The sequence below is a fragment of the Hyla sarda genome, chromosome 5, assembly GCF_029499605.1.
Source record: "Hyla sarda isolate aHylSar1 chromosome 5, aHylSar1.hap1, whole genome shotgun sequence".
NCBI lineage: Eukaryota > Metazoa > Chordata > Amphibia > Anura > Hylidae > Hyla > Hyla sarda.
Genome location: NC_079193.1, coordinates 331,212,757 through 331,240,099, shown reverse-complemented (window position 1 = coordinate 331,240,099; position 27,343 = coordinate 331,212,757). Strand labels below are relative to the sequence as shown.

At 43.5% G+C, this 27,343-nt stretch overlaps 1 protein-coding gene across 1 annotated transcript in view; it reads right to left on the bottom strand.

The window, feature by feature from the left end:
- Positions 1 to 27,343, bottom strand: part of SNX31 (sorting nexin 31) — a 71,063-nt gene that overhangs the window by 26,505 nt on the left and 17,215 nt on the right. Inside the window, exons 3-5 of the mRNA XM_056522412.1 lie at positions 20,819 to 20,933; positions 18,833 to 18,897; positions 10,149 to 10,259 (exon numbers count right to left, since the gene is read on the bottom strand). Coding sequence (XP_056378387.1) covers positions 10,149 to 10,259; positions 18,833 to 18,897; positions 20,819 to 20,933 — 291 coding nt within the window. The remainder of the gene's footprint in view (positions 1 to 10,148; positions 10,260 to 18,832; positions 18,898 to 20,818; positions 20,934 to 27,343) is intronic.

Here is a 27,343-nt window from a genome sequence, read left to right as displayed (position 1 = left end):
AATCATGTGTATATTTTTGTCCCTGCAGCTATTTCCTGTGTGTCTCTATGAGGAGTCCAAATACAGGAAGTGAGGGTGACTATTATTCAAGGGGAATTGTTTAGATATAAGTAAATAATAAAATGAATGGTAAATCCTAAAAATGCGTCCATGTACTGCAGCATCCATGGGAAACTTGCTTCCTTAGCACATTATTCACATTACCCTGTGTCACATGACCACTTTCCTAATTTTATCGATAATGGCAGGTGATGTGTGGGAATAGGCATATTTGACCCGTTACCAAAAAAGTGCTTCCCAACCAGGGTATACCCAGCTGTTGCAAAATAACTCCCAACTCTAAAGGCTGCCCAGGCATGCTGGGAGTTTTATTTTTGCAACAGCTAAAGGTTTCCTGGTTTAAAAAAACACTGCCATACAGTATAAATGTGTGGTGTCGGACGGGTAAATGTGTAATAAACCTTATCGTGATGCCAGGGGGTGGTTGACCTATACACCACCCGAGGTAGGCCAGCTCCATCTGTGCCAGGCACAGGGCAAATAATCACTCCAACGCAAAGTTTGGTTAACTGGCTTGCTTTACTGAGGTTGGAAAGGTGGTACAATCCATTACAGCTCAGAATAGCGTGAAGGAGTTGCAGAGTGAATTTAGGGAAGCTTTTCGGCTTGCTGGGACTTCTAGTTGATTGTGCTGTATATAATTGACTTGACTGGTATGCAGCCCACGCTATACTTTAGGGACTTGGACTTGACTAACTTGACTGAAGTAATCCCTGAGACTGTAGGCTTACCGCAAGGCTTTGACTTTCACCTGGGTAGTGGGGTTAACTTGTAGTTGATGCGTGGTTGCTGGACTAGGCCTCCTTTCAGATCCACCTCACAAAACTGTACCTCAGCATGCACAGAATTAAGAGCGTGAGCTGAACTCTGACCTCATATATATGGGAGGAATTTAGAAAGATCCCATTGGCTGGATAAGTCACATGTTCACCACTGCATACTCCCCTTAACAACAAGGTCCTTGACAACAGGTTTCTTAACCCCTTAAGGACCAAGCCCATTTTCACCTTAAGGACAGGCCAATTTTATTTTTGCATTTTCGTTTTTCCCTCCTCGCCTTCTAAAATCCGTAACGCTTTCATATTTCCATCTACAGACCCATATAAGGGCTTGTATTTTGCGTGACCAATTGTACTTTGTAATGAAACCTCTGATTTTACCATAAAATGTACGGCGAACCCAAAAAAAAATTTTTTTTTTTAGATAGGAAATTTTAAATGAAAACCCCAATTTTGCACATTTTGGAGGGTTTCGTTTTCACACTACACTTTACAGTAGAAATGACAGGTGTTCTTTATTCTGTGGGTCAATACGATTAAAATGATACCCATATTTAGATACTTTTATATTTTTGTACCGCTTAAAAAAAAATCTAAAACTTTTTGTACAAAATCAGTAATATAAAATCGCCCTATTTTGACCACCTATAACTTTTCATTTTTCCGTATATAGGGCAGTATGAGGGCTCATTTTTTGTGCCGTCATCTTAACTTTTTATCGATACCACATTTGCATATATAAAACTTTTATATCATTTAAAAAACAATGTTTTTAACCCCTTAAAGGGGTACTCCGCCCCTAGACATCTTATCCCCTATTAAAAGGATAGGGGATAAGATGTCAGATCACCGCGGTCCCACTGCTGGGGAGCCCCGGGATCCCCGCTGCGGCACTGCGCTATCATTACAGCACAGAGCGAGTTCGCTCTGCACGTAATGACGGGGAATACAGGGGCCGGAGCATCGTTACGTCACAGCTCCGCCCCTCGTGACCTCACGACCTGCCCCTATCAATACAAGTCTATGGGAGGGGGCGTGGAAGTAGTCACGCCCCCTGCCATACACTTGCATTAAGGGGACCGGCCACGATGTCACGAGGGGCGGAGCAATGACGTCACGCTGCTCCGTTCCCTGTATTGCCCATCTACGTCCCCTGTATCGCCCGTCATTACGTGCAGAGCGAACTCGCTCCCAGGGCTCCCCAGCAGCGGGACCGTGGCGATCTGACATCTTCTCCCCTATCCTTTGGATAGGGGATAAGATGTCTAGGGGTGGAGTACCACTTTAAGGACGCAGCTCATTTTCACCTTAAGGACGGAGCCATTTTTTTCCAATTCTGACCACTGTCACTTTAAGCATTAATAACTCTAAGATGCTTTTACAGATTATTCTGATTCTGAGACTGTTTTTTCGTGACATATTCTACTTTCTGTTAGTGGTAAATTTTCGTCATTACTTGCATCCTTTCTTGGTGAAAAATCCCCAAATGTCATGAAAATTTTGAAAATGTAGCATTTTTCTAACTTTGAAACTCTGTGCTTGTAAGGAAAATTGATATTCCAAATAACTTTTATATTGATACACAAATACAATATGACAGAAGAAAGAGGAGTCCAGCGTCCAATAACTCTGAGGATAATATTTATTTCACCAGATGATCATGACAGGAGCACAAGGTACAGTGACGCGTTTCGGCCTTACAACAAGGCCTTAGTCATACATCGTGTATGACTAAGGCCTTGTTGTAAGGCCGAAACGAGTCACTGTACCTTGTGCTCCTGTCAGGACCATCTGGTGAAATAAATATTATCCTCCGAGTTATTGGACGCTGGACTCCTCTTTCTTCTGTCGTTCATTTGTGCGAGGTCCACGCCCTGTCCGCGCACACCTGGGGTGAGCTGAAGCACTGTTTCTCTGTTTTACAAATACAATATGTCTACTTTATATTCACATCATAAAGTTGACATGTTTTTACTTTTGGAAGACATTAGAGGGCTTCAAAGTATAGCAGCGATTTTCAAAATTTTAATGAAAATTTCAAAATCTGAATTTTTCAGGGACCAGTTAAGTTTGAAGTGGATTTGAGGCGCCTTTCTTTGAGAAATACGCCCTAAATGACCCCATTATAGAAACTACACCCCTCAAAATATTCAAAATGACATTCAGAAAGTTTGTTAACCCTTTAGGAGTTTCACAAGAATAGCAGCAAAGTAGAGGAGAAAAATCTAAATCATTTTTTATATTAACATGTTCTTGTAGCCCCATTTTTTTCATTTTTAAAAGTGGTATTAGGTGAAAAAAAATAATTGTAGCCCAATTTCTCTTGAGTACGGAAATACCTCATCTGTTGGCATAAAGCGCTCTGTGGGCTCACAATATGACTTAAGAGGGAAAGAGCAACTGAGATTTTTGAAAACGAATTTTGCTGTTATGGTTTTTGGGGGCCATGTTGCATTTAGGAAGCCCCCATGGTGCCAGAACAGCAAAAAAAAAAAAAAAACACATGGCATACTATTTTGGAAACTACACCCTTCAAGGAATGTAACAAGGGGTATAGTGAGCCTTAGCACCTCACAGGTGTTTGACGACTTTGCGTTGAAGTTGGACGTGAAAATAGAAAATTTTATTTATTTTTTACACAAAATTGATGGTGTTACCCCAAATTTTTCTTTTTCACAAGGGATAATTGGAGAAAATGGACCACAAAATTTGAAGCCCAATTTCTTCCGATTAAGAAAATGCCCCATATGTGGATGTTAAGTGCTCTGCTGGCGCACTACAGGTCTCAGAACAGAAGGAGCAAACTTTGGCTTTTTGAAAGAGAATTTTGCTAAAATGGTTTCTGGGGGGTATGTTGCATTTAGAAAGTCCCAGGGTGCCAGAACAGAAAAAAAAAAAACCCACATGGCACACTATTTTGGAAACTACACCCCTCAAGGAACGTAACAAGGGGTATAGTGAGCCTTAACACCTCACAGGTGTTTGACGACTTTGCGTTGAAGTTGGACGTGAAAATAGAAAATTTTATTTATTTTTTACACAAAATTGATGGTGTTACCCCAAATTTTTCTTTTTCACAAGGGATAATTGGAGAAAATGGACCACAAAATTTGAAGCCCAATTTCTTCCGATTAAGAAAATGCACCATATGTGAATGTTAAGTGCTCTGCTGGCGTACTACAGGTCTCAGAACAGAAGGAGCACCATTGGTCTTTTGAAGAGAGAATTTTGCTGAAATTGAAGTCGGGGTCATGTATATTATCAAACCTCCCATGGAGCCAGAACAGCAGAAACCCCCCACATGTGACACCATTTTGGAAACTAGACCCCTCCAGTACTTACACTTCACAGGTTATATGAAAAGTGGGCCGTAAAAGTGAAAAAATTGATTTTTAATACTAAATTGCTGGTATTAACCAAAATTTTTTTAGTTTCACAAGTAGTAAGAGAAAAAAAGCTCCACAAAATTTGTAGCCCAATTTCTCCAGAATAAGAATATACCCCATATATGGCAGTAAAGCACTATGCGGGTGCAAAACAGGGCTTAGGATTGAGACAGCACCGATGAGATTTGAGGACTAAAGGGGTGCTTTGCACTGAGGTTGGGGTTCTGACGTAAAAGCTAAAAAAAACAACAAAAAAAACAGCAAGTGACCCCATTTTGGAAACTACACCCCTCAAGGAAGGTAACAAGGGGTACAGTGAGTACTAATACCTCACAGGTTTTTTGAACAGTGGGCTGTAAAATGAAAACTGATTTTTTTTTACACTAAAATGCTGGGGTTACCCAATTTTTGACATTTTCACAAGGGGTAATTGGAGAAATTGGGTTACAAATTTTGGAGGGCTTTTTCTCCTGACTATGGAAACATATCCACATATGGGGTAACGTGTTGAGCGGGCGCACAACAAGGCTCAGAAGTCATAGAGGTCTGTTTGCATTTGAGGCCTATGGCATATCAGTAGCTGACTATTACATATATTCAGAGGAAAATACAAAAATGAAACACCCTCAAGTGACACCATTACAGAAAGTACCCACCCTGAGGAATGGGTATAGGGCTAAAGAGGACATTTTGAACGCACGGGTGTTTCCTAAATTTATTTTCCAGGAATGGATGAAGGGTAGCTTTGGAAAATTGCAATTTTCAACCTATACTCTGCTTCATCTTTCTGGGAACTAACATGTGACTCTGAATTGTCGCCTGGAAATACGACAGAGCTCATGAGCGAGAACTCCGCATTTGAGGCCGGTGTTTCTAACGGACCTAACAGTTACATACATTCAGAGGAAAATACAAGAAAGGAACACCCACATGTGAGAATATTACAAACAGTAAACCCCCTAGAGGTTTAGGGGTTCTTTTTTTTTTTGGGGGGGGGGGTGCTGTTTTGGTTTTAAAATTTGGAAGACAATGTACTCTGGACTGGTACATTGGAGTTGAATTCTTCGGAATGAAAATCAGGTGAAAGGATAAAAATTTAGTACTCCATGGAAGTGTGATACTCCCTGAAGCAATCCTTAATGCAGAGGCCCGGATGATCGGGGCAAGTGTCGCATTGAGTGGTGGTGTCCTTATGAATCCGCCTCTTGCGACACACTCTGCATTTTTTCTGAGATCGTCCCTTCTTTCCAGTGTGGGGGACCTCATCTGGAAAGTGTTGGCCGGGGACGATCCGGGGGCCCACAGTTCCAGAGGTGCTCTGACCCGCTCTTTGGCAGTCAACAAAGATGAGGGTCTTTAGAACTTCCTCTTGAAACTGCAGGAATGTCCCTGTGTTGCCAGCATACTGGGACAGTACAAAAGCGTTGTGCATGGCAACCTGTACCATGAAGACCGCAACTTTTTTATACCATACCCGTGTTTTCCGCATGGCATTATATGGTTTGAGGACTTCATCAGAAAGATCAACTCCCCCCATATATCGATTGTAGTCCAGAATAAAATCAGGCTTGAGGACCGGTCCCTCGGTACCTCGCACAGGGACAGGGGTGCTGCCGTTCCCATGAATAGTGGTGAGCATAAGGACATCCCTCTTGTCCTTATACCTGACCAGCAATAGGTTGTCATGGGAAAAGGCACGGGACTCACCCCGGGGGACAGGAGTCTGCAGGGGATAGGAAGGAAGGCCTCTTTGATTCTTCCGGACTGTCCCACAAGCGACCGTGGATCTGGCGGCGAGGGATGTTAAGAGAGGGATACTAGTATAAAAGTTATCCACGTAAAGGTGGTAACCTTTATCTAGCAATGGGTGCAAAAGGCCCCAAACGATTTTCCCGCTAACACCCAGAGTTGGGGGACATTCTGGGGGTTCAATGCGGGTATCTCGTCCCTCATACACCATAAATTTGCAAGTGTACCCTGAGGTACTCTCGCAAAGTTTATACATTTTCACGCCATACCGCGCTCGCTTGGTTAGGATGTATTGCCAGAAGCTGAGTCTCCCCTTAAAGCTGATGAGAGACTCATCAATAGCGACCTCCCTTCCAGGGACATAGGCCTCCCAAAATTTGGCCCCGAAGTGATTGATGACCGGCCTGATTTTATACAGGCAGTCATATGCGGGATCAGTTCGGGGGGGACATGCCGCATTATCAGCATAATGCAAACATTTCCGAATGGCCTCGAACCGGGGACGTGCCATGGCCATATTGTAGAGCGGGGTCTGGTACAGGATGTCCCCACTCTAATATTGCCGGACACTGGGTTTCTTGACCAGGCCCATATGCAGCACAAGGCCCCAAAATGTCCTCATTTCGGCTGCATCGATTGGGCCTAGCCAAGAGTGAGCCCGGGTGAGCGGCGACAAACTGTTGGGCGTACAGATTCGTCTGGTCAACCATCAGATTGACTAAGTCGTCACTGAAAAAATAACTAAAAAGAAGTCTATTTCAGTAAACCCGACAATGTCAATCTTGATTCCTGAGTCGCAAACAAACTCAGGAATCACGGGCTCGTGGTCCGCTGGCTCAGTCCAGACAAGTTCTCCGGTACGGGGCACCAGTGAATTTGGCCGGGGGGCTTCACTAGTATGAGCGCCAGGGGGACTCATACTAGCATGGGGCACAGGGTCAGGAACAGAGGAGGTTAGCGGACCCGCTTGGCGGCTCGTCATCAGAACTAGATGATGAGGAGGACGAGGAAATAAGGAAGGTGGGGTCTTCCTCATCCTCTGAGACGCTTTCAGTGTCGGAGGCAAGTATGGCATATGCCTCCTCTGCTGAAAACGCCCTGCGGGCCATTTCCCTACTCTAATGGGGGGGGGGGGAAATAAAATAATAAAACGCTTAACCCCGAAAAAAATGCACCCGCCTGAACCCAAAGAAAACGCTGATCAGTGATAAATCACTGACAGCGGTGGGGCAGGCCGCACACAGAGGTACGGTCTGTCCACACAGCACAGGCCTGCTACTGGTGGCATGGACCAACTATGGGTGCAAAAATAAAAATGCCGCTATAACCCGAAAAAGTGCCTGCACCTCAAAAAAAAAAAACGCTGATCAGTACTACGGGACTGATCAGCGGCGGGTGGGCTTTAGCTAACAGTGGCGGACCGCTCTTTTATAGCCAAGAGGGTCCAGCCACATGTTAAGCAAAAAATAAAAAATAAAAAAAAATAAATAAAAAGGTCTGCGCCAAAAAATGGGGGGGGGACCTCCTATGTCTCGGGATGCCTGCTGAATGATTTCAGCAGGCATCCGGGTCCGGTCCCCAACCGGCTAGCGGCCGGGACCGGAATTCCCACGGACGTATGCATACGCCACACGTCCTTAAGGACTTGGGATGCAGGGCGTATGCATACGCCCTACGTCCTTAAGAGGTTAAATAAAATGTGACAAGGCAGCATTTTTATTTTTTACGTTTACGCCGTTCACCATACGGGATCATTAACATTATATTTTGATAGTTCAGACATTTACGCATGCGGCCATACCAAATATGTTTATTAACCCCTTAAGGACACATGACGTACTGGAACGTCATGTGTCCACTCCCGATCTATAACGCGGGGCCACGGCGTGGCCCCGCGTCATAGCGGTTCGGGCCCGGCCTCTAACAACGGCCGGGACCCGTGGCTAATAGCGCGCGGCATTGATCGCTGTGCCGCGCGCTATTAACCCTTTAGACGCGGCGTTCAAAGTTGAACGCCGCGTCTAAAGTGAAACCGAAAGCATGCCGGCTAGCTCAGTGGGCTGTTCGGGATAGCCGCGGTGAAATCGCGGCATCCCGAACAGCTGACAGGACAGCGGGAGGGCCCCTACCTGCCTCCTCGCTGTCCGATCGCCGAATGACTGCTCAGTGCCTGAGATCCAGGCATGAGCAGTCATGCGGCAGAATCATCGATCACTGGTTTCTTATGAGAAATCAGTGATCAATGTAAAAGATCAGTGTGTGCAGTGTTATAGGTCCCTATGGGACCTATAACACTGCAAAAAAAAAGTGCAAAAAAAAAGTAAATAAACATCATTTAACCCCTTCCCTATTAAAAGTTTGAATCACCCCCCTTTTCCCATAAAAGAAAAAACACAGTGTAAATAAAAATAAAAATAAACATAAATGGTATCGCCGCGTGCGGAAATGTCCGAATTATAAAAATATATCGTTAATTAAACCGCACGGTCAATGGCGTGCGCGCAAAAAAATTCCAAAGTCCAAAATAGTGCATTTTTGGTCACTTTTTATATCATGAAAAAATGAATAAAAAGCGATCAATAAGTACTATCAATGCAAAAATGGTACCGTTAAAAACTTCAGATCACGGCGCAAAAAATGAGCCCTCATACCGCCCCATACACGGAAAAATAAAAAAGTTATAGGGGTCAGAAGATGACAATTTTAAACGTATTAATTTTCCTGCATGTAGTTATGATTTTTTCCAGAAGTCCGACAAAATCAAACCTATATAAGTAGGGTATCATTTTAATCGTATGGACCTACAGAATACATATCAGGTGTCATTTTTACCGAAAAATGTACTACGTAGAAACGGAAGCCCCCAAAATTTACAAAACAGCGTTTTTTTTTAAATTTTGTCGCACAATGATTTTTTTTCCCGCTTCACCATAGATTTTTGGGCAAAATGACTGACGTCATTACAAAGTAGAATTGGTGGCGCAAAAAATAAGCCATCATATGGATTTTTAGGTGTAAATTTGAAAGAGTTATGATTTTTTAAAAGCAAGGAGCAAAAAACGAAAATGCAAAAACGGAAAAACCTCCGGTCCTTAAGGGGTTAAAAAAAATAAGCTTTTTGGGGGTAAAATGGGAAAAACGGACAATTTGAAATTTTACTGGGGAGGGGATTTTTCACTTTTTTTTCTTTACATTTTTCAACTTTAGTTTTTACACTTTTCATGTCCCCATAGGGGACTATCTATAGCAATCCTTTGATTGCTAATACTGTTCAGTGCTATGTATAGGACATAGCCGATAATACTGATCAGTGCTATCTCCTGCTCTGGTCTGCTCGATCTCAGACCAGAGAAGGAGAAGCCGGGAGATGGCCGCCATTACAGATGATCGGATTGCCGCGGCAGCGCTGCGGGTGTTCCGATCATTATTTTATTATGCACATTGCCGCAGATGCCGTGATCTGTACAGATCACGGCATCTGAGGGGTTAATGGGGGACATCCACACGATCGCAGATGTCTGCCATTACCGGCAGGTTCCTGCCGTGTATGACGCGAGCACCGCTCCAATGCTCGCGGTCATACACAGGACATAAGTGTACATCCTGGTGCGGGAAGTCCTGCCAAACCAGGACGTACATTTAAGTCAGTGGTCGTTAAGGGGTCAAGGTAACAAGTAAATACATTAACCCTTATGTAACATTACATTATTTAGTGCATTATGGGGAGTTCTAAGGAGAGTGGGCCCAAGACGGACATTGAAGAAGCATCTGCCACACAGGATGGGCAGGAGTACAGAAAAATATGTGATTCTGTACTGGGTCACCAAAAATGCAGTTGTGTCGCACCCAGCCAGCAGAATGCCCCAGTGCAAGAGAAGCCCATACTCTCCTATAGCTCTTTATAAAGAATCTCTTACATCTCTGTAGCTATCCACAAGTAGTTTACCATCTCAGTCCCTTTAAAGCAATTTGATAGGAAGCATAATTTTTCTTGTAGGGCAGTTGCACAGGTTTCACACATGTCATGCTTTGCGCCCTGGTGTTTGGCATCCTCTTATTTACCCTGCTCTAAGTCTAAATTATAGTTCAGCTGACACCTATAGGTAAAAAAAGAGTTGCTGTAAAAATTTAGTTGTAAAAAAAAACAACAAAAAACAAAACAAAAACCAATTACCTCTAGAACTCTTTCTGCGGAGTCGGACGTCTTGCAGTCTATGTTAACCTGTCGACCATCAGGCAAGAAAATTTTGAGGATCACATTTACGGAGGGCATGTTAAATGTTTCCTGAAAAATAGAGATGTCTTATCAGTTCCGATTCCCTTTTACAGTCTTCACAAGGTTATGAAGTAAGTGCAGCACCACTAGCTTATCTAAACACAGCAACTAAGGAGCAGTAAAGGTCTGGTACAAACAATACAGTCTAGTATATATTCCCTCCCTATAAGAGTTGGAAACATTGGGGTGGGGGCATAAATACAATTGTGGTTGTAAAAAAATATATTGCAATTTGCCAAAAAATAAAAACCTGGTCTTACTGTCACATTGGGCAGGGATATGTGCAGCCCTGAGCTCACTCATAGCCTCTATCCCTGCCTACTTGATCTGCCCTGAGCGACAGACCCACAACTGGATGACGGTCCCCAATCTGAATGAGCGAAAAGGCGTAGCAACATCAAAACAATAAAATACTAAAAGTCACGGATTAGGTCAGGACACAATGGGTTTGTTTGCACATTTAGCGGCAAACACAAGAAGCACAAACTAAACATTTAAGCAGGGTCAACTACTCGGGTCGGTAACTGAGATAGTGGCACAGTACAGAAACAGTAAGCAAAGAGAGTAGTCAGAGAACAAGCCAAAAATAAATGCAGGTAAACCAGGAGATTCAATCACAAAGCCAGCAACAAGGAATGATCCAATATTGCAGGGAAGGAACACTGGAGTGAGTGGAGTATAAATAGCCAGCTTTAGAGAGGCGTGGGCGCTGGGGACGAACTCTAATGAACCACCCTCTGATAGGTCTGGGAGTGACACAGCTGCAGAGGCATTGTCAGGGTAATAAACGATGCCTGCTGAGTACACAGGCATAGCACTTACATGACTTGCGCAACATTTTCAATGTGTTTTAGACACTTTCATCTTGCTAAAGGGGTAGGGCTTTTTTTTTTTTTTTAAATACAGTGGGGCTTAAATTTTTGGGCCCCAAAAACTAAGCCAACTTCTAGAAGGTGCAAACAAACTTGATAGATCAGAAAAATGCCAAATTGTCAAACAGCCTTACAAATCTGGTAAAATTCTGGTAAGGAAACTCAGTGAAGAATCCTCTGTGGATCTGTGATCTTCCTGCTCCAGCTAAAATTATCCAGAATTGGCACCTACTGCCACAGAATACGGCCTTTTTCTTGCAGGTGACGGCAGCTTTAGATACTGAGTAGGGCTCTGTCTTTTATCTTGCAGGTATCCCAGTGGAATAATAGTAAGTGACCAGCGCTATACCCACATGTAAATGTACAAGACGACATGTGGGCATTTAGTAATCGCTTTTGTGTTTCTCTTGTTTTCTTTTACAGGATGAACTACCACTAACAGCAGGCTTCACGGGACCCATATGGTCTAAATGATATTTTTCTCTAAGAGCATATAGGACATTGGTAGTTTTACTCTACTATTTCTGTTATTTTTCACATACCCTTAATATCTTGTCATCACCTCTGAGGACGTCGCCAAATTGGGTGAGGGGATTTAGCCATCTTTTTCACTAATAAAGAGGTTAAGGTGATTAAATGGGCACGGTCATGAAATCAAAAAATTGATATGTTGTAGTACTTAAGTACTAAAACATATCTCTAACATACTTTAATTAAAAAAAGTGATTTTAAACCAGTTTAAAATCACTTTTAAATTCGGCCACTAGGGGACGCCCTCCTAGTGGCCTAATGCATTCTGCAGTGACGTTACTACAGAATTTCGACTCATTTAAGCCTGGCAATGGGTCGAAATTCAGTCACTGCGGTGCTCGCTCCCGCCTGTCAATCAGATAGGCGGGAGCGAGCGCTTTGAAGGAAGTGGATGCGCGCAGGCTCCCGGGGACAAGGTAAAGTATTATTGGGGGGGGGGGGGGGTTGCGTGTTCACCTATACAGTATGCCTCCAGTTTCCCCACTACAACTCCCAGCATGCCCTTACAGCCAATAGATGTCTGGGCAAGCTGGGAGTTGTAGTGGGGAAACAGCTGGAGGGACACTGAATAGGTGAACTAAGGGTGGTGGGGAGGGGGAGTGGGTTGAGCGGAGCGGCAGGGCCGGGGGGGTTGCGGTAGGGCTGGACAGTATACCGGTCACGGGATGTGCAGGAGCGGGAGCCGCTGAGCTCACGTGCGGTGCACATCCCTGCTCCCCCTGCAGCTGGGAGGGGAAAGCGCAGAAACTTCATCCCCTGGCTCTGATGTTTCCCTCAGCCCCGAGCCTGCTCCCTGTTCAGCCCCCCTCTCCCCTTCCTGCAGGCTGTTTGTTTATCATGCCCATCCCCAGGTGCGGGCTCTGCAGGGCCTCCTTCCCCTGCAAGCGCTAAATGTGACTGGCAGGCACAAGGCATCTGATCTTCATCCCCGCTCTGTTCTCTGATCCCCGAGCGGGGACCGGGATCAGAAGCTCTGCAGCGCCCGTACATTCAGCGCTTACAGGGGGAGAAGGCTCTGCTGATTCTCACATTCCCGTCCCTGCTCGGGGATCAGAGAACGGAGCGGGGATGAAGATCAGAAGCGCTGCGTCTGCACATTCTGCGCTTGCAGGGGGAGAAAGCTCTGCAGCGGCCGCAGCTGGGGACCGGGATTATAAGCTGTGCAGCGGCGAAAATGTAAGTGAATAGCCGTCAGTGCGCCCATGGGGGAAATCATGATAGCGCTGCAGCTGTCAGTTAACCCCTTCCCCGCCATAGGGGTCGTGCGCACGGTCCCCATGGCGGGGAAGGGGTTAACTGTCAGCCGCTGCACTTATACACTGTTTCCCCCATGGTATCACGGTAATAACGCGATATACATATTAGGTCATACCGCCCAGCACTAGGTTGCGGGCTGCGCGGCGGGGAGGGGGTACTCTGGGTGAACTAAGGGGGAGGGGGAGTGGGTTGAGCGGCACGACGGGGACGGGGGGTTGCAGGCTGCGTGGCGGGGAGCGGTATGTGCGGCCATCACAGATCCGGTGTTCACCTATACAGGGTGCCTACAGTTGTTTCCCCACGACAACTTCCAGCATGCCCTGACAGCCAATAGATGTCAGGGAAAGGTGGGAATTGCAGTGGGGAAACAGCTGGAGGCGCCCTGTATAGGTGAACTACTGGCGGAAGTGTCGGCCCCAGCAGGCATCAGTGACGTGGTGCCTGCTGGGGAAGTCTGCCTGGTAGTGAGCACACTGCCAGGCAGACAAAAGGCAGTTTAAATACATAAAAAAATAATTAAAGGCAGGGAGGGGGTTAGGGATAGATGGGTAATAGGCAGGGACAGAAAAAAGAAAAAAAAAGGGATTGTGGGAGCTACCCTTTAAGGTTGTGCTGATGTCATAGATACGAGCACCCTTGATTTGATTTGTGGGACATATATCATTGTATGAGCACGTGAAAACACTTTATCTTGGTTTATAAATTTTACGCAAGAATATTAAAAGTTATGTTTTAGGCACCTCAAGCACTGGTTATTGTTTTGGTCTAACTAGTGGTACTTTATATTGTTTATGCCTTGAGGATCATTGCAAATGACGGTCGTGCACAGGACCAACATAGTAGTTGTACTTTAATGCCACAGGCTGGTGCCAGAACGTTAAACAGATTTGTAAATTACTTATTTTTTAAAATCTTATAGGGGTACTCCGGTGGAAAACGTTTTTTTTTGTTTGTTTGTTTTTAAATCAACTGGTGCCAGAAAGTCAAACTGATTTGTAAATTGCTTCTATTAAAAAATCTTAATCCATCCAGTACTTATTAGCTGCTGAATACTACAGAGGAAATTCTTTTCATTTTGGAACACAGAGCTCTCTGCTGACATCACGAGCACAGTGCTCTCTGCTGACATCTCTGTCCATTTTAGGAACTGTCCAGAGGAGCATATGTTTGCTATGGGGATTTTCTCCTACTCTGGACAGTTCTTAAAATGGACAGAGATGTTAGCAGAGAGCACTGTGCTCATGATGTCAGCAGAGAGCTCTGTGTTCCAAAAAGAAAATAATTTCCTCTGTAGTATTCAGCAGCTAATAAGTACTGGAAGGATTAAGATTTTTTAATAGAAGTAATTTACAAATCTGTTTAACTTTCTGGCGCCAGTTGATTTAAAAAAAATAAAATAAAAAAAATAAAAAAGTTTTCCCTTTAAGCTCCATCACATTGACAGACTGCATTTCTCTGGCAGATTCGGCCAGAAGACTGAACATATTAAATTTTCCGTTGGAACCCAATATTTTTTCAGAGGTTCCTAGCAGGGGAATACTCATTGTAGCCAATGGGACTAGGATACAAGGCAGAATTCCTCGTCGGCATTACTTAGGGATTTTACCTTGCAATTCTATAGTGTGAATCAACCTTTAGGCTGTCTAACACTCGGCTAACACAGTCTAAAAATTAGTGTTTAAATGTTTGCTCCCAATGTCCCCAAGCCATGAGAAGTCTGCAAGTACATTTTCGAGTGCCCACTGTGACGACGGTGGAGACCCGCTAACAGCACACATCCTCCAGCATTTACTGCCTGAGGTCTATGTTGATAATCACTAGGGCCCAGTGGGCTTTGTTTTACTAATAATGATATCTTGTTTGTATTTTGTATCCTTAAATAACCTATATTTGAATCCATATTGGAGTTATCTGGATATGTACACTTCTGGAAGCATTTTAGGCTCAAATATTCCTTTTTCATGCCATTTTTACCCACGTCTTTTCTCATTTCCTCATTGCTCCCACGTTCTTTTCTCCATTTCTCTCTCCATTTACACCACTTTTAACTTCACATCACTTTTACCCTTTCCATACTCCTCATACTGACATGCAAATTAGATCCTTCAAAGCATAGTCCACTTTTTATTTACATAAAAATAGTGCATTAATACAGGCAAAAGTTATAAGAAAGATTGTCAGATATCTATAATACTTACATTTGTAAATTTACTTAAAGTGTACCTGTCAGATCCAACAAAAAAACTTTTTTTTTTTAAATATATCACTCAGTACCTAATCCTGACCATGTGCATCTAATTTTTATGTGTCTAGCACCTTTTATTTATTTTTTATTACACTTTTAATTTAGCTCACTGGTCTGAATTCCTCTCAAAGGGAGGGGGCGTGGCCTCACTGTGCAGGTCTCCGCCCCCTCCCTCAGTATGCTGTCTGCTCACATCTCCTCTAGCATTTGCAAGACTACAACTCCCAGCTTGTCCTCACTGACAGTAGCGGGACACAAGATGACAGTGGGAGGATTTTTCCTCCAGCTCTGAGCCCTGTGCTCACAGCTGTCAATCAAGGAAGTGTGTCCATGACATAGGTGATGATGCATGGACACAGCAGGACTAGTATGTGTCCAAGCAGGCAGGGGGGGCCGTTGTTTGACTGGCTATTTCAGTATGAAATACTGAATATGTTCTAATGAAATCAATTGCAAAACCTATTGGTTATACATGCTTTACAACATATCAAAAGTTTTTGTATCTGACAGTGCCCATTTAAGCCCAGAATATTTTATGAACATTGTGTATGCATTTTTGAAATATACAAGATATGATAAAATAATTTAGTAATGGAATAAAAGTTCCCTACGTAGGTTTAAAGGGGTACTCTGGTGGAAAACATTTTTTTAAATCAACTGGTGTCAGAAAGTTAAACAGATTTGTAAATTACTTCTATTAAAAAAATCTTTACCCTTCCCTTTTAAAGGGGTACTCCGCCACTAGACATCTTATCCCCTATCCAAAGGATAGGGGATAAGATGTCAGATCACCGGTGTCCCGCTGCTGGGGACCCCGGGATCGCCGCTGCGGCACCCCGCTATCATTACTGCGCAGAGCGAGATCGCTCTGCACGTAATGACGGGCAATACAGGGGACGGAGCATCGTTACGTCATGGCTCCGCCCCTCGTGACATCACGGCCCGCCCCCGTCAATACAATTCTATGGGAAGGGGGCGTGGCGGTCGTCACACCCCCTGCCATAGACTTGCATTAAGGGGACTGGGCGTGATGTCATGAGGGGCGGAGCCATGATGTCACGCTGCTCCGGCCCCTGTATCGCCCATCATTACACACAGAGCAAACGCGCTCTGTGCAGTAATGATAGCGGGGTGCTGCAGCGGCGATCCCCGGGTCCCCAGCAGCGGGACCGCGGCGATCTAGCATCTTATCCCCTATCCTTTGGATAGGGGATAAGATGCAAAGGGCGGAGTACCCCTTTAAGCAGCTGTATGCTACAGAGGAAGTTCTTTTATTTTTGAATTTCTTTTTTGTCTTGTCCACAGTGCTCTCTGCTGACACCTGATGCCCGTATCAGGAACTGTCCAGAGCAGCATAGGTTTGCTATTGGGTTTTTCTCCTGCTCTAGACAGTTCCTGATACGGGCATCAGGTGTCAGCAGAGAGCACTGTGGACAAGACAAAAAAGAAATTCAAAAAGAAAAGAATTTCCTCTGTAGCATACAGCTGCTAAAAAAGTACTGGAAGGGTAAAGATTTTTTAATAGATATAATTTACAAATCTGTTTAACTTTCTGGCACCAGTTCATTTACAAAAAAATAAATAAAAAATTAATATTTTTTTCAACCGGAGTACCCCTTTAAGCCGTTTGGCATCCATAAAAAAGAAAAAAATGCATACACAATGGGGGAGATTTATCAAAACCTGTGCAGAGGAAGAGTGGTGCAGTTGCCCATAGCAACCAATCAGATTGCTTCTTTCATTTTCCACAGGCCTCTAAAGAGGCCTGTGGAAAATGAAATAAGCAATCTGATTGGTTGCTATGGGCAACTGCACCACTCTTCCTCTGCACAGGTTTTGATAAATCTCCCCCAATGTTCATAAAATATTCTGGGCTTAAATAAATAAAAAAATGTAACTATTATCATAGATATCTAACAATTCAGCTTTCTTATACCTTTTGCCCGTATTAATGCACTTCACACTTAGGGTATGTTCACACTGAGAAATTGGCGAGTAATTCTAACTTAAAAATTTCGCCGCAGAATTTCCGTTTTTTTTTTTTTGAGCGGAATTGACATGGAATTCGGCGCGCAAATATAGGAGGAAACTTTTTTTTTTTTTTTTTAATTTTTTTGCTGGACGACAACCACCAATTAGAATTTCCTTTTTTTTTTTTCCCCAGAATTTCTGCGGAGCGGAAATACAGTTAAACTCTATTGGCTTTTTCACTGCAGACTGAATTGGAGAGGAATAAGTGAGCGGAATTACTCAAGTAGATTCCTCTCCAATTCCTCAGTGTGAACATACCCTTACATGCGTTTCTTTCAGGGAGTACACACACATTTTATTAATGGTATATTGACCGCTCCGTTTCATGTACACTGATACAGCATTGTATGTAGCACTATAGTATAAGAACATTCACCTTCCTGACTGATTCGTAACACACATTACATCTTGTATACATCAGTGTCGGAACACGGCTACTTCTCACACATTTTTGGTTTTATATTAGCACCGATGTTTTCTACCATGTAGCTGTGTGCGACTTTTAGATTATTTGATTCACCTGTGAAGCGGGCTATTTGAATGTGATTTGAACCGATCTGTGTATCTTTTGACAAAGAGCGCATACGCTCAAAACGCGTTAAGATGATGCAGACGTTGTGAAGCATTTCTATTAGGGATAGGCCTATTATTCACGATTTTGGAAGTTATCAGTATGGGCAATTACCTTGCCGATAATGCGCAAATCCCCCCCCCCCCGGCCAGAGACCGCCGCCTCCCCCATCCCTGGTTTTATAATTACCTGTTCCCAGGGTCTGTGGTACTTCTGTCTCCTGAGGCGTCCTGCGCTATTGCTGTGCGCTGCGCAATGACGAGTGACGTCCGTGCGCACAGTGACAGCTCAGGACATCGCCGGAGCCAGAAGTAGTGCGGACCCCGGGAACAGGTAATTATAAAACCGGGGATGGGGGAGACAATGGGGCAGCGGTGGTGGTTGGACTAGGGAGGACCCCAGGACAGGCAGGGGGAGAAAGGCGGGTGGCGGCGGTCTCTGGCACCGCAAAAGCCACTGCAGTTCATTGATTTAAAGCACCTGCTTTAAATCATTGAGCTGCAGCGGCTTCTGCGGGGGCGGGGTGGGGAGAAATGGCTGATAACTTATACCAATATTCCAGTATAAGTTATCGGCATCAGCCCTAAAAAATCAAGACAATACCGGTCGATCCCTAATTTGTATGCTGTTTTTAAATCGAAGAATTACAATAAAGCTGCTATTACTTCAGTGCTGGATCATCCATCTTTTCACTCATAGTAAAAGCCCTTTCTGCCCGACAGCACCATCAGTGCAGACAAACATAGAATCCCAAGTATATTTGGCCAGGAGTACAGGTATACCTTACAGCAGCGTTTTCCAACCAGGGTGCCTCCAGCTGTTGCAAAACTACAACTCCCAGCATGCCCGGATAGCCGAAGGCTGTCTGGGCATGCTGGGAGTTGTAGTTTTGTTACAGCTGGAGGCATCCTGGTTGGAAAACGCTGCCTTTGAGAAAACTGATGAAAACTGACAATGTGGTATGGAGGAGAAGAAAGAGACAATAGGGGAGGGTCTCGGTCCACCTGATGGCAGGAAGGTGACAAAGGCACCAAAGAATTCTTCATATGATCCATAATAGTGGCCAGGTGCTTACCAGCTGTAATTTCTTAAGATATGTGATGAAAATTTCACTGCTGGAAATAACAGGATCTGAAACAACTGCAAGAAAGACAACAATAAGGTCCATAAATGCATTTTATACACAGTCCCTGCTGATTGCGCTTGTCAGTCCTGCATGCTCCCTTGTCTTTAAAGGGGTACTCCGGTGGGGAACTTTTTTTTCAAATCAACTGGTGGCAGAAACAAACAAACAGATTTATAAGTGACTTCTATTTAAAAAATCTTAACCCCTTTAGGACCAGGCGTTTTTCGTTTTTTGCACTTTCGTTTTTTCCTCCTTACCTTTAAAAAAATCATAACTCTTTCAATTTTGCACCTAAAAATCTGTATTATGGTGTATTTTTTGCGCCACCAATTCTACTTTGTAATGACATCAGTCATTGTACCCATCATTGTGCGACAAAATTGAAAAAAAATGCCATTTTGGAAATTTTGGGGGCTTCCGTTTCTACATAGTAAATTTTTCGCTAAAAATGACACCTTTTCTTTATTCTCTAGGTCCATACGGTTAAAATGATATCCTACTTATATAGGTTTGATTTTGTATTACCACTGAAAAAAATCATAAATACATGCAGGAAAATTTATTCGTTTAAAATTGTCATTTTCTGAGCCCTATAACTTTCTTATTTGTCCATGTTCAGGGCGCTATGAGGGCTCATTTTTTGCTCCATGATTTGAAGTTTTTGTCGGTACCATTTTTGCATTGATCGGACTTTTTGATCGCTTTTTATTCATCTTTTCATGATATAAAAAGTGACCAAAAATATGCTATTTTGGACTTTGGAATTTTTTTTGCACGTACGTCATTGACCGTGCGGTTTAAAAAGTGGTATATTTTTATAATTCGGGCATTTCCGCACGCTGCGTTACCACATATGTTTATTTTTATTTACACTGCTTTTTGTTTATTCTTGGAAATGCCAGGTGATTCAAACTTTTAATAGGGAAGGGGTTAAATGATCTTTATTCACTTTTTTTTTCACTTTTTTTTTGCAGTGTTATAGCTCCCATAGGGGCCTATAACACTGCACACACTGATCTTTTACATTGATCACTGGTTTCTCATAGGAAACAACTGATCAATGATTCTGCCGCTTGACTGCTCATGCCTGGATCTCAGACGCTGAGCAGTCATTCGGCAATCGGACACCAGGAGGCAGGTAGGGGGACCCTCCACGTGTCCTACAGCTGTTCAAGAGGCCGCGATTTCGCCGCGGTGATCCCAAACAGCTCCCTGAGCTAACCGGCATGGTTTCACTTTCACTTTCACTTTAGACGCGGTGTTCAAAGTTCAAAGGGTTAATAGGGTGCGGCACCACGATCAATGCCGTGTTCTTTTAGCCGACCTGCTATGACGTCGTGGCCCCGCGTTATAGAAAGGGAAAGGACTCAGGACGCACCGGTACGTCCTTGGTCCTTTTAAAGGGGTACTCCGGTGGAAAACTTTTTTTTTTAATCAACTGGTGCCAGAAAGTTAAACAGATATGTAAATGACTTCTATTTAAAAATCTTAATCCTTCCAGCACTTATCAGCTGCTGTATAATACAGAGGAAGTTCTTTTCTTTTTAAAAGGAATGTTCTGTCTGACCACAGTGCTCTCTGCTGACACCTCTGTCCATGTCAGGAACTGTCCAGAGTAGGAGCAAATCCCATAGAAAAGCTATCCTGCGCTGGAAAGTTCCTAAAATGGACAGAGGTGTCAGCAGAGAGCACTGTGGTCAGGCAGAAAGGAAATTCAAAAAAGAAAAGAACTTCCTATGAAACATACAGCAGCTGATAAGTACTGGAAGGATTAAGATTTTTAAATAGAAGTAATTTACAAAGTTGCTTAATTTTCTGGCACCAGTTGATAAAAAAAAAAAAATCCACTGGAGTACCCCTTTAAGTCCATTGCTAATTTAAACATCTGAAGGGATTTGGGTTGAGGGAGATTGTTTAGAAACTAAGTAAAAGTACCTTTTTGCAAATACTGCTCCAACAATATTCTCCTGTCTTCTGCCATAGATTTAGTCATGACCAGATAATATTTTGGTGGAAATGTTAATCGCCTGCTTCCCAATATATTCTGCATCTGTAATATAAAGTCAACCACATCTGTTATGTGCAAAGTAAACAACAAATAGTGTAATTGTCAAATCCCACAAAAAAAATGACAAATGATAAAGATAAATGTTATTCAGTACCTAATCCTGACCATGTACATGTAATGTTTATGCTTCTATCACATAAATTCATTATAAAAATCCCTCTTTTCATCAGCTCACAGTATTAGAAATCCTCTCATGGGCAGGGGGGGGGTGTCCCTTGTGGTGGGGGTAGGTGATTGTTATGTCTGCTCATGCAACCCTGTCCATGACTCATCTCTTGTCCATGACTCATGGACAAGTCTAGCTCTGCTGCAGGAGTGTCCCAGTAAGTATTGAGACCCCTAGTGGTGGAATTTCAATTCACAGAAAATGAAATCCTATCACATGAATCTGTTAGAAACTAGATCACATGAACCCTTGCCAAATAAAGGGGTGTCCAAAATATATGCAACCTTATGTGACCAACTACATACAGGAAACCTACATCTGGGATGTAGTTTCTAGATCTAGGCCTCACTTTTGACCAACTAGTCTGAGAAAACTGCTTTGGACTAGGAAATGTACTAACCTTTTAGTACACTGCTCAAAAAAAATAAAGGGAACACTTAAAGAACACAATGTAACTCCAAGTCAATGACATTTCTGTGAAATCACACCGTCCACTCAGGAAGCAACACTGATTGACAATTACACATGCTGTTGTGCAAATGGAACAGACAACAGGTGGAAATTATAGGCAATTAGCAAGACAACCCCAATAAAGGAGTGGTTCTGCAGGTGGTGACCACGGGCCAATTCTCAGTTCCTATGCTTCCTGGCTGATGTTTTGGAAACAAAAATTAACAATAACCTGAAGGGAGCGCTTCAATCCAAATTGATGATATTAACAATAGGGGAAAAAAAGAGGAAAAACACTCACCCGGTGTGAGCAGTGGGTCCCATAAAAGTGGATCCACCACAAACACCCTCTGGGCCACATTGGTATATATAATTATATATATATTTTTTTTTTTTTCTCTTTGCAAGATGTTCCTCCACCAGAGTGGGTATCCAATCAATGCTGGAGAGCGTCAAGGTTTTGATCCGGATGAACTCCACGTACACCCGTGTAGACAATATAGGAAGAAATAAATAAAAAATAACCAGCGCTCAGAAGGACATCAGTTAAAAAAAAAGTTTGGCTGATGTTTTGGTCACTTTTGGATGCTGGTGGTGCTTTCACTCTAGTAGTAGCATGAGATTTAGTCTACAACCCACACAAGTGGCTCAGGTAGTGCAGCTCATCCAGGATGGCACATCAATGTGAGCTGTGGCAAGAAGGTTTCCTGTGTCTATCAGCGTAGTGTCCAGAGCATGGAGGTGCTACCAGGAGACAGGTTAGTACATCAGGAGACATGGAGGAGGCCGTAGGAGGGCAACAACCCAGCAGCAGAACCGCTACCTCTGCCTTTGTGCAAAGATGAGCAGGAGGAGCACTGCAAAATGACCTCCAGCAGGTCACAAATGTGCATGTGTCCACTCAAACGGTCAGAAATAGACTCCATGAGGGTGGTATGAGGGCCCGACATCCATAGGTGGGTGTTGTGCTTGCCGTCCAACACCGTGCAGGACGTTTGGCATTTGCCAGAGAACACCAAGATTGGCAAATTTGCCACAGGTGCCACAGGTTCACACTGAGCACATGTGACAGAGTCTGGAGACGCCGTGGAGAACGTTCTGCTGCCTGCAACATCCTCCAACATGACCGGTTTGGTGGTGGGTCAGTAATGGTGTGGAGTGGCATTTCTTTAGGAGGCCGCACAGCCCTCCATGTGCTTGCCAGAGGTAGCCTGACTGCCATTAGGTACCGAGATGAGATCCTCAGACCCTTGTGAGACCATATTCTGGTGTGGTTGACCCTGGGTTCCTCCTAATGTAAGACAATGCTAGACCTCATGTGGCTGGAGTGTGTCAGCAGTTCCTGCAAGAGGAAGGTATTGATGCTATGGACTGGCCCGCCCGTTCCCCAGACCTGAATCCAATTGAGCACATCTGGGACATCATGTCTTGCTATATCCACCAATGTCACGTTGCACCACAGACTGTCCAGGAGTTGGCGGATGCTTTAGTCCAGGTCTGGGAGGACATCCCTCAGGAGACCATCCACCACCTCATCAGGAGCATGCCCAGGCATTGTAGGGAGGTCATACGGGCATGTGGAGGCCACACACACTACTGAGCCTCATTGTGACTTGTTTTAAGGACATTACATAAAGTTGGATCAGCCTGTAGTTTTCCACTTTGATTTTGAGTGTGACTCCATATCCAGACCTCCATGGGTTGATAAATTTGATTTCCATTGATAATTTGTGTGATTTTGTTGTCAGCACATTCAACTATGTAAAGACGAAGGTATTTCATACGATTAGTTCATTCATTCAGATCTAGGATGTGTTATCTTAGTGTTCCCTTTATTTTTTTGAGCAGTGTATTTAGCTTAGTATTTTCACCCATTTTTGTAATAAAGTTCCACCCATCAGACTACATAGTGAAAAGTAGAGATAGTCAACCAACTTGTCAAAAACCCTCTCTCTCTCTCTGAAATGATCAGGTGTAGCCCAAAAAACTAAAAGAAAAAAAAACTATAGGAATCAGGGCACTGGTATTAAAGGGGTACTCCACTGGAATTTTTTATATTTTTTTATATCAACAGGTGACAAAGTTAATCCATGTATGATCCACAAGAAGTTCTTTTCTTTTGGAATTTCTTTTCTGCCTGACCACAGTGCTTTCTGCTGACACCTCTGTCCATTTTAGAAACTGTCCAGAGTAGGATCAAATCCCAATAGAAAACCTCTCCTCTTCTGGACAGTTCCTAAAATGGACAGAGGTGTCAGCAGAGAGCACTGTGGTCAGGCAGAAAGGAAATTAAAAAAAGAATAACTTCCTGGTGGATCATAACAGCAGCTGATAAGTACTGGCAGGATTAAGATTTTTTAATAGAAGTAATTTACAAATATGTTTAACTTTCTGGCACCAGTTGATAAAAAAAAAAAAAAAAAAAGTTTTCCAGTGGAGTACTCCTTTAACTATAGAAATGCTTTTTATGCCCCTTTATGTAGATTAGTGCTTCCCAACTAGGGTGCCTCCAGCTGTTGCAAATCTGCAACTCCCAGCATGCCCAGACAGCCAAAGGCTGTCCGGGCATGCTGGGAGTTGTAGTTTTGTAACAGCTGGAGGCACCCTGGTTGGGAAGCACTGGTGTAGATTATGTTTCAGTTTGTAGCTTGGCTGTCTGGGCATGCTGGGAGTTGTAGTTTTGCACCATCTGGAGGGCTGCAGTTTGGAGACCGCTGCTCTACGAGTAGGTCTCTGCTGGGGATCTGGATTCTTTTTTTTTTCTTTATCAGAAAAACAGAGCTATAGAGATATGTTATAGACTATAGAGATATGTTCTAAAAGTCAATTGGTGCAAGAAAGTTAAACTGATTTGCAAATTACTTTTATTTAAAAATCTTAATCCTTTCAGTAGTAGAGGTGTCAGCAGAGAGCACTGTGGTAAGACAGAAAAATTCAAAAAGAAATGAACTTCCTCTGTAGTATACAGCAGCTGATAAGTACTGGAAGGATTAAGATTTTTAAATAGAAGTAATTTACAAATCTGTTTAACGTTCTGGCACCAGTTATTTAAAAAAAAAAATGTTTTTCCACCGGAGTACCCCTTTAAATCAGTGCAGCATTAGATTTCAGATTTCTTTAGATAAGAAGGAAAAAAACAAGCCTTAAATCAGCTGACACAGAACATGACTCACACGATAGTAAGGAGTTTATTTGGGGACTTTTTCTGAGCTCCTTTGTATTATTTTCTGCCTCACTAGTCGTGTGGGTGTGCATGTGTATATATATATATATATATATATATATATACACACATACATACACCCTACATTCCAGACCTGTATGCTAATGTAACAAAAAGGTTAAAAATGTGTGTAAAATAAAAACAAAAACCTGTGTTATCAGTTCATCACGGTGTACAGAATCCTGGGCATAGCACATAGATCCTTATCAGCTGCAGCTCTCAAAACAACTGTTCAACTGAATGAAAATTAGGTTGAAAAACATCTAAGGCTAAGTTTACATTGCCGTTGTGCCCCCCCATCCGTTTTGGGTCAGTTTGCTTTGTTTGTTTGTTATTTTTGGGTCCAACAGACCCTGAATGGTTGGAAGCAGAACGGACAGCGCCGAATCCCATTGACTGGAATTGAGAAGTTTAGCATAGAGAAAAAAGAAAAAGAAAATATATAGGACATATAGTATAAAGTGGGACATATTGAATTTTCTTAAGGAGTACTGATGGACAGAGTTCCCTTTACCGGAGCGCAACAGCCGTGTGAATGAGCCCTAAGGGTGAATAGACAGATCTGCTGCAGATTGTCTGTGCAGAACTTTGCACTGCAAATCCAGAGTGGATTAAAGCACCAGCAAAATAAACGTAATTTTTTTTCTTTCTTTCTTAAAGGAAACCCGTCACCAGCGTCACCTGCACTAACCTGTCGGTACCGACAGGTAGTTCAGGGGATACTTATGACAACGGTACTTACCTTGTCCTGTTCCGTTGCGGTCACCTCCGGTAATCTTCTCCATTAAGCTTCACCTCAGAGCCTGGCTTGGGGCACGAGCAGAGCTTAGTGACTACACCGCTGAGGTTTCTAGCAGTAGGACCCAGCAGGGAGCAGCAGCGGTGATGTCACTAAGCTCTGCTCACGCCCCAAGCCGCTGCTGCTCTCTGCTGGGTCCCATAGCGGTGATGTCACTAAGCTCTGCTCACGCCCCAAGCCGCTGCTGCTCTCTGCTGGGTCCCATAGCGGTGATGTCACTAAGCTCTGCTCACGCCCCAAGCCGCTGCTGCTCTCTGCTGGGTCCCATAGCGGTGATGTCACTAAGCTCTGCTCACGCCCCAAGCCGCTGCTGCTTTCTGCTGGGTCCCATAGCGGTGATGTCACTAAGCTCTGCTCATGCCCCAAGCCGCTGCTGCTCTCTGCTGGGTCCCATAGCGGTGATGTCACTAAGCTCTGCTCATGCCCCAAGCCGCTGCTGCTCTCTGCTGGGTCCCATAGCGGTGATGTCACTAAGCTCTGCTCATGCCTCAAGCCGCTGCTGCTCTCTGCTGGGTCCCATAGCGGTGATGTCACTAAGCTCTGCTCATGCCCCAAGCCGCTGCTGCTCTCTGCTGGGTCCCATAGCGGTGAGGTCACTAAGCTCTGCTCATGCCCCAACCCGCTGCTGCTCTCTGCTGGGTCCCATAGCGGTGATGTCACGAAGCTCTGCGCATGCCCCAAGCCGCTGCTGCTCTCTGCTGGGTCCCGCAGCAGTGATGTTACTAAGCTCCGTCCGTGCACCAAGCCGCTGCTGCTCTCTGCTGGGTCCCGCTGCGGTGATGTTACTAAGCTCCGCCTGTGCCCCAAAGCTGAGCCCGGAGATGAAGTTTAAAATGGAGAAGATTACTGGAGATACCCTGCATGGAACGAGACAAGGTAAGTATCGCTGTCATCAGTGTCACCTGCACTACCTGTCGGTACCGACAGGTTAGTGCAGGCGACACTGGTGACAGATTTCCTTTAACCCTTTCAGGACTGAGCGTTTTTCAGTTTTTTGCACTTTCGTTTGTTCCTCCTTACCTTTTAAAAATCATAACCCTTTCAATTCTGCACCTACAGACCAATATGATGTCTGTTTTTTTGCGTCAACAATTCTACTACTTTGTAATGACATCAGTCATTTTATCCAAAAATCTACAGCGCAAAAAAAAAAAATTTAAAATGAAAATAATTATTTGTGGGACAAAAGTGAAAAGAAAAACAAAAACAAAAAAACAATTTTGTAACTTTTGGGGGCTTCAGTTTCTACGCAGTGCATTTTTCGGTAAAAATGTCTCTTTATTCTGTAGGTCCATACAATTAAAATATCCTACTTTACATAGGTTTGATTTTTTTTTACTTCTGGAAAAAATCATAACTACATGCACGAAAATTAATACGTTTAAAAATTTCGTCTTCTGACCCCTATAACTTTTTTTATTTTTCTGCATACAGGGATGCATGAAGGCTCATTTTTGGCGCCGTGATCTGAAGTTTTTATTGGTACCATTTTTGTTTTTATCAGACTTTTTGATCGCTTTTTATAAATTTTTTATGGTGTAAAAAGTGAACAAAAATACGCTATTTTGGACTTTGGAATTTTTTTGCGTGTACACCATTGACCGTGTGGCTTAATTAATGATATATTTTTATAATTCAGACATTTACACATATGGCGATCCCACAAATGTTTATATTTATTTACATATTTTTTTTAAATAGGAAAAGGGGGGGTAATTCAAACTTTTATTATGGAAGGGGTTAAATCACATTTA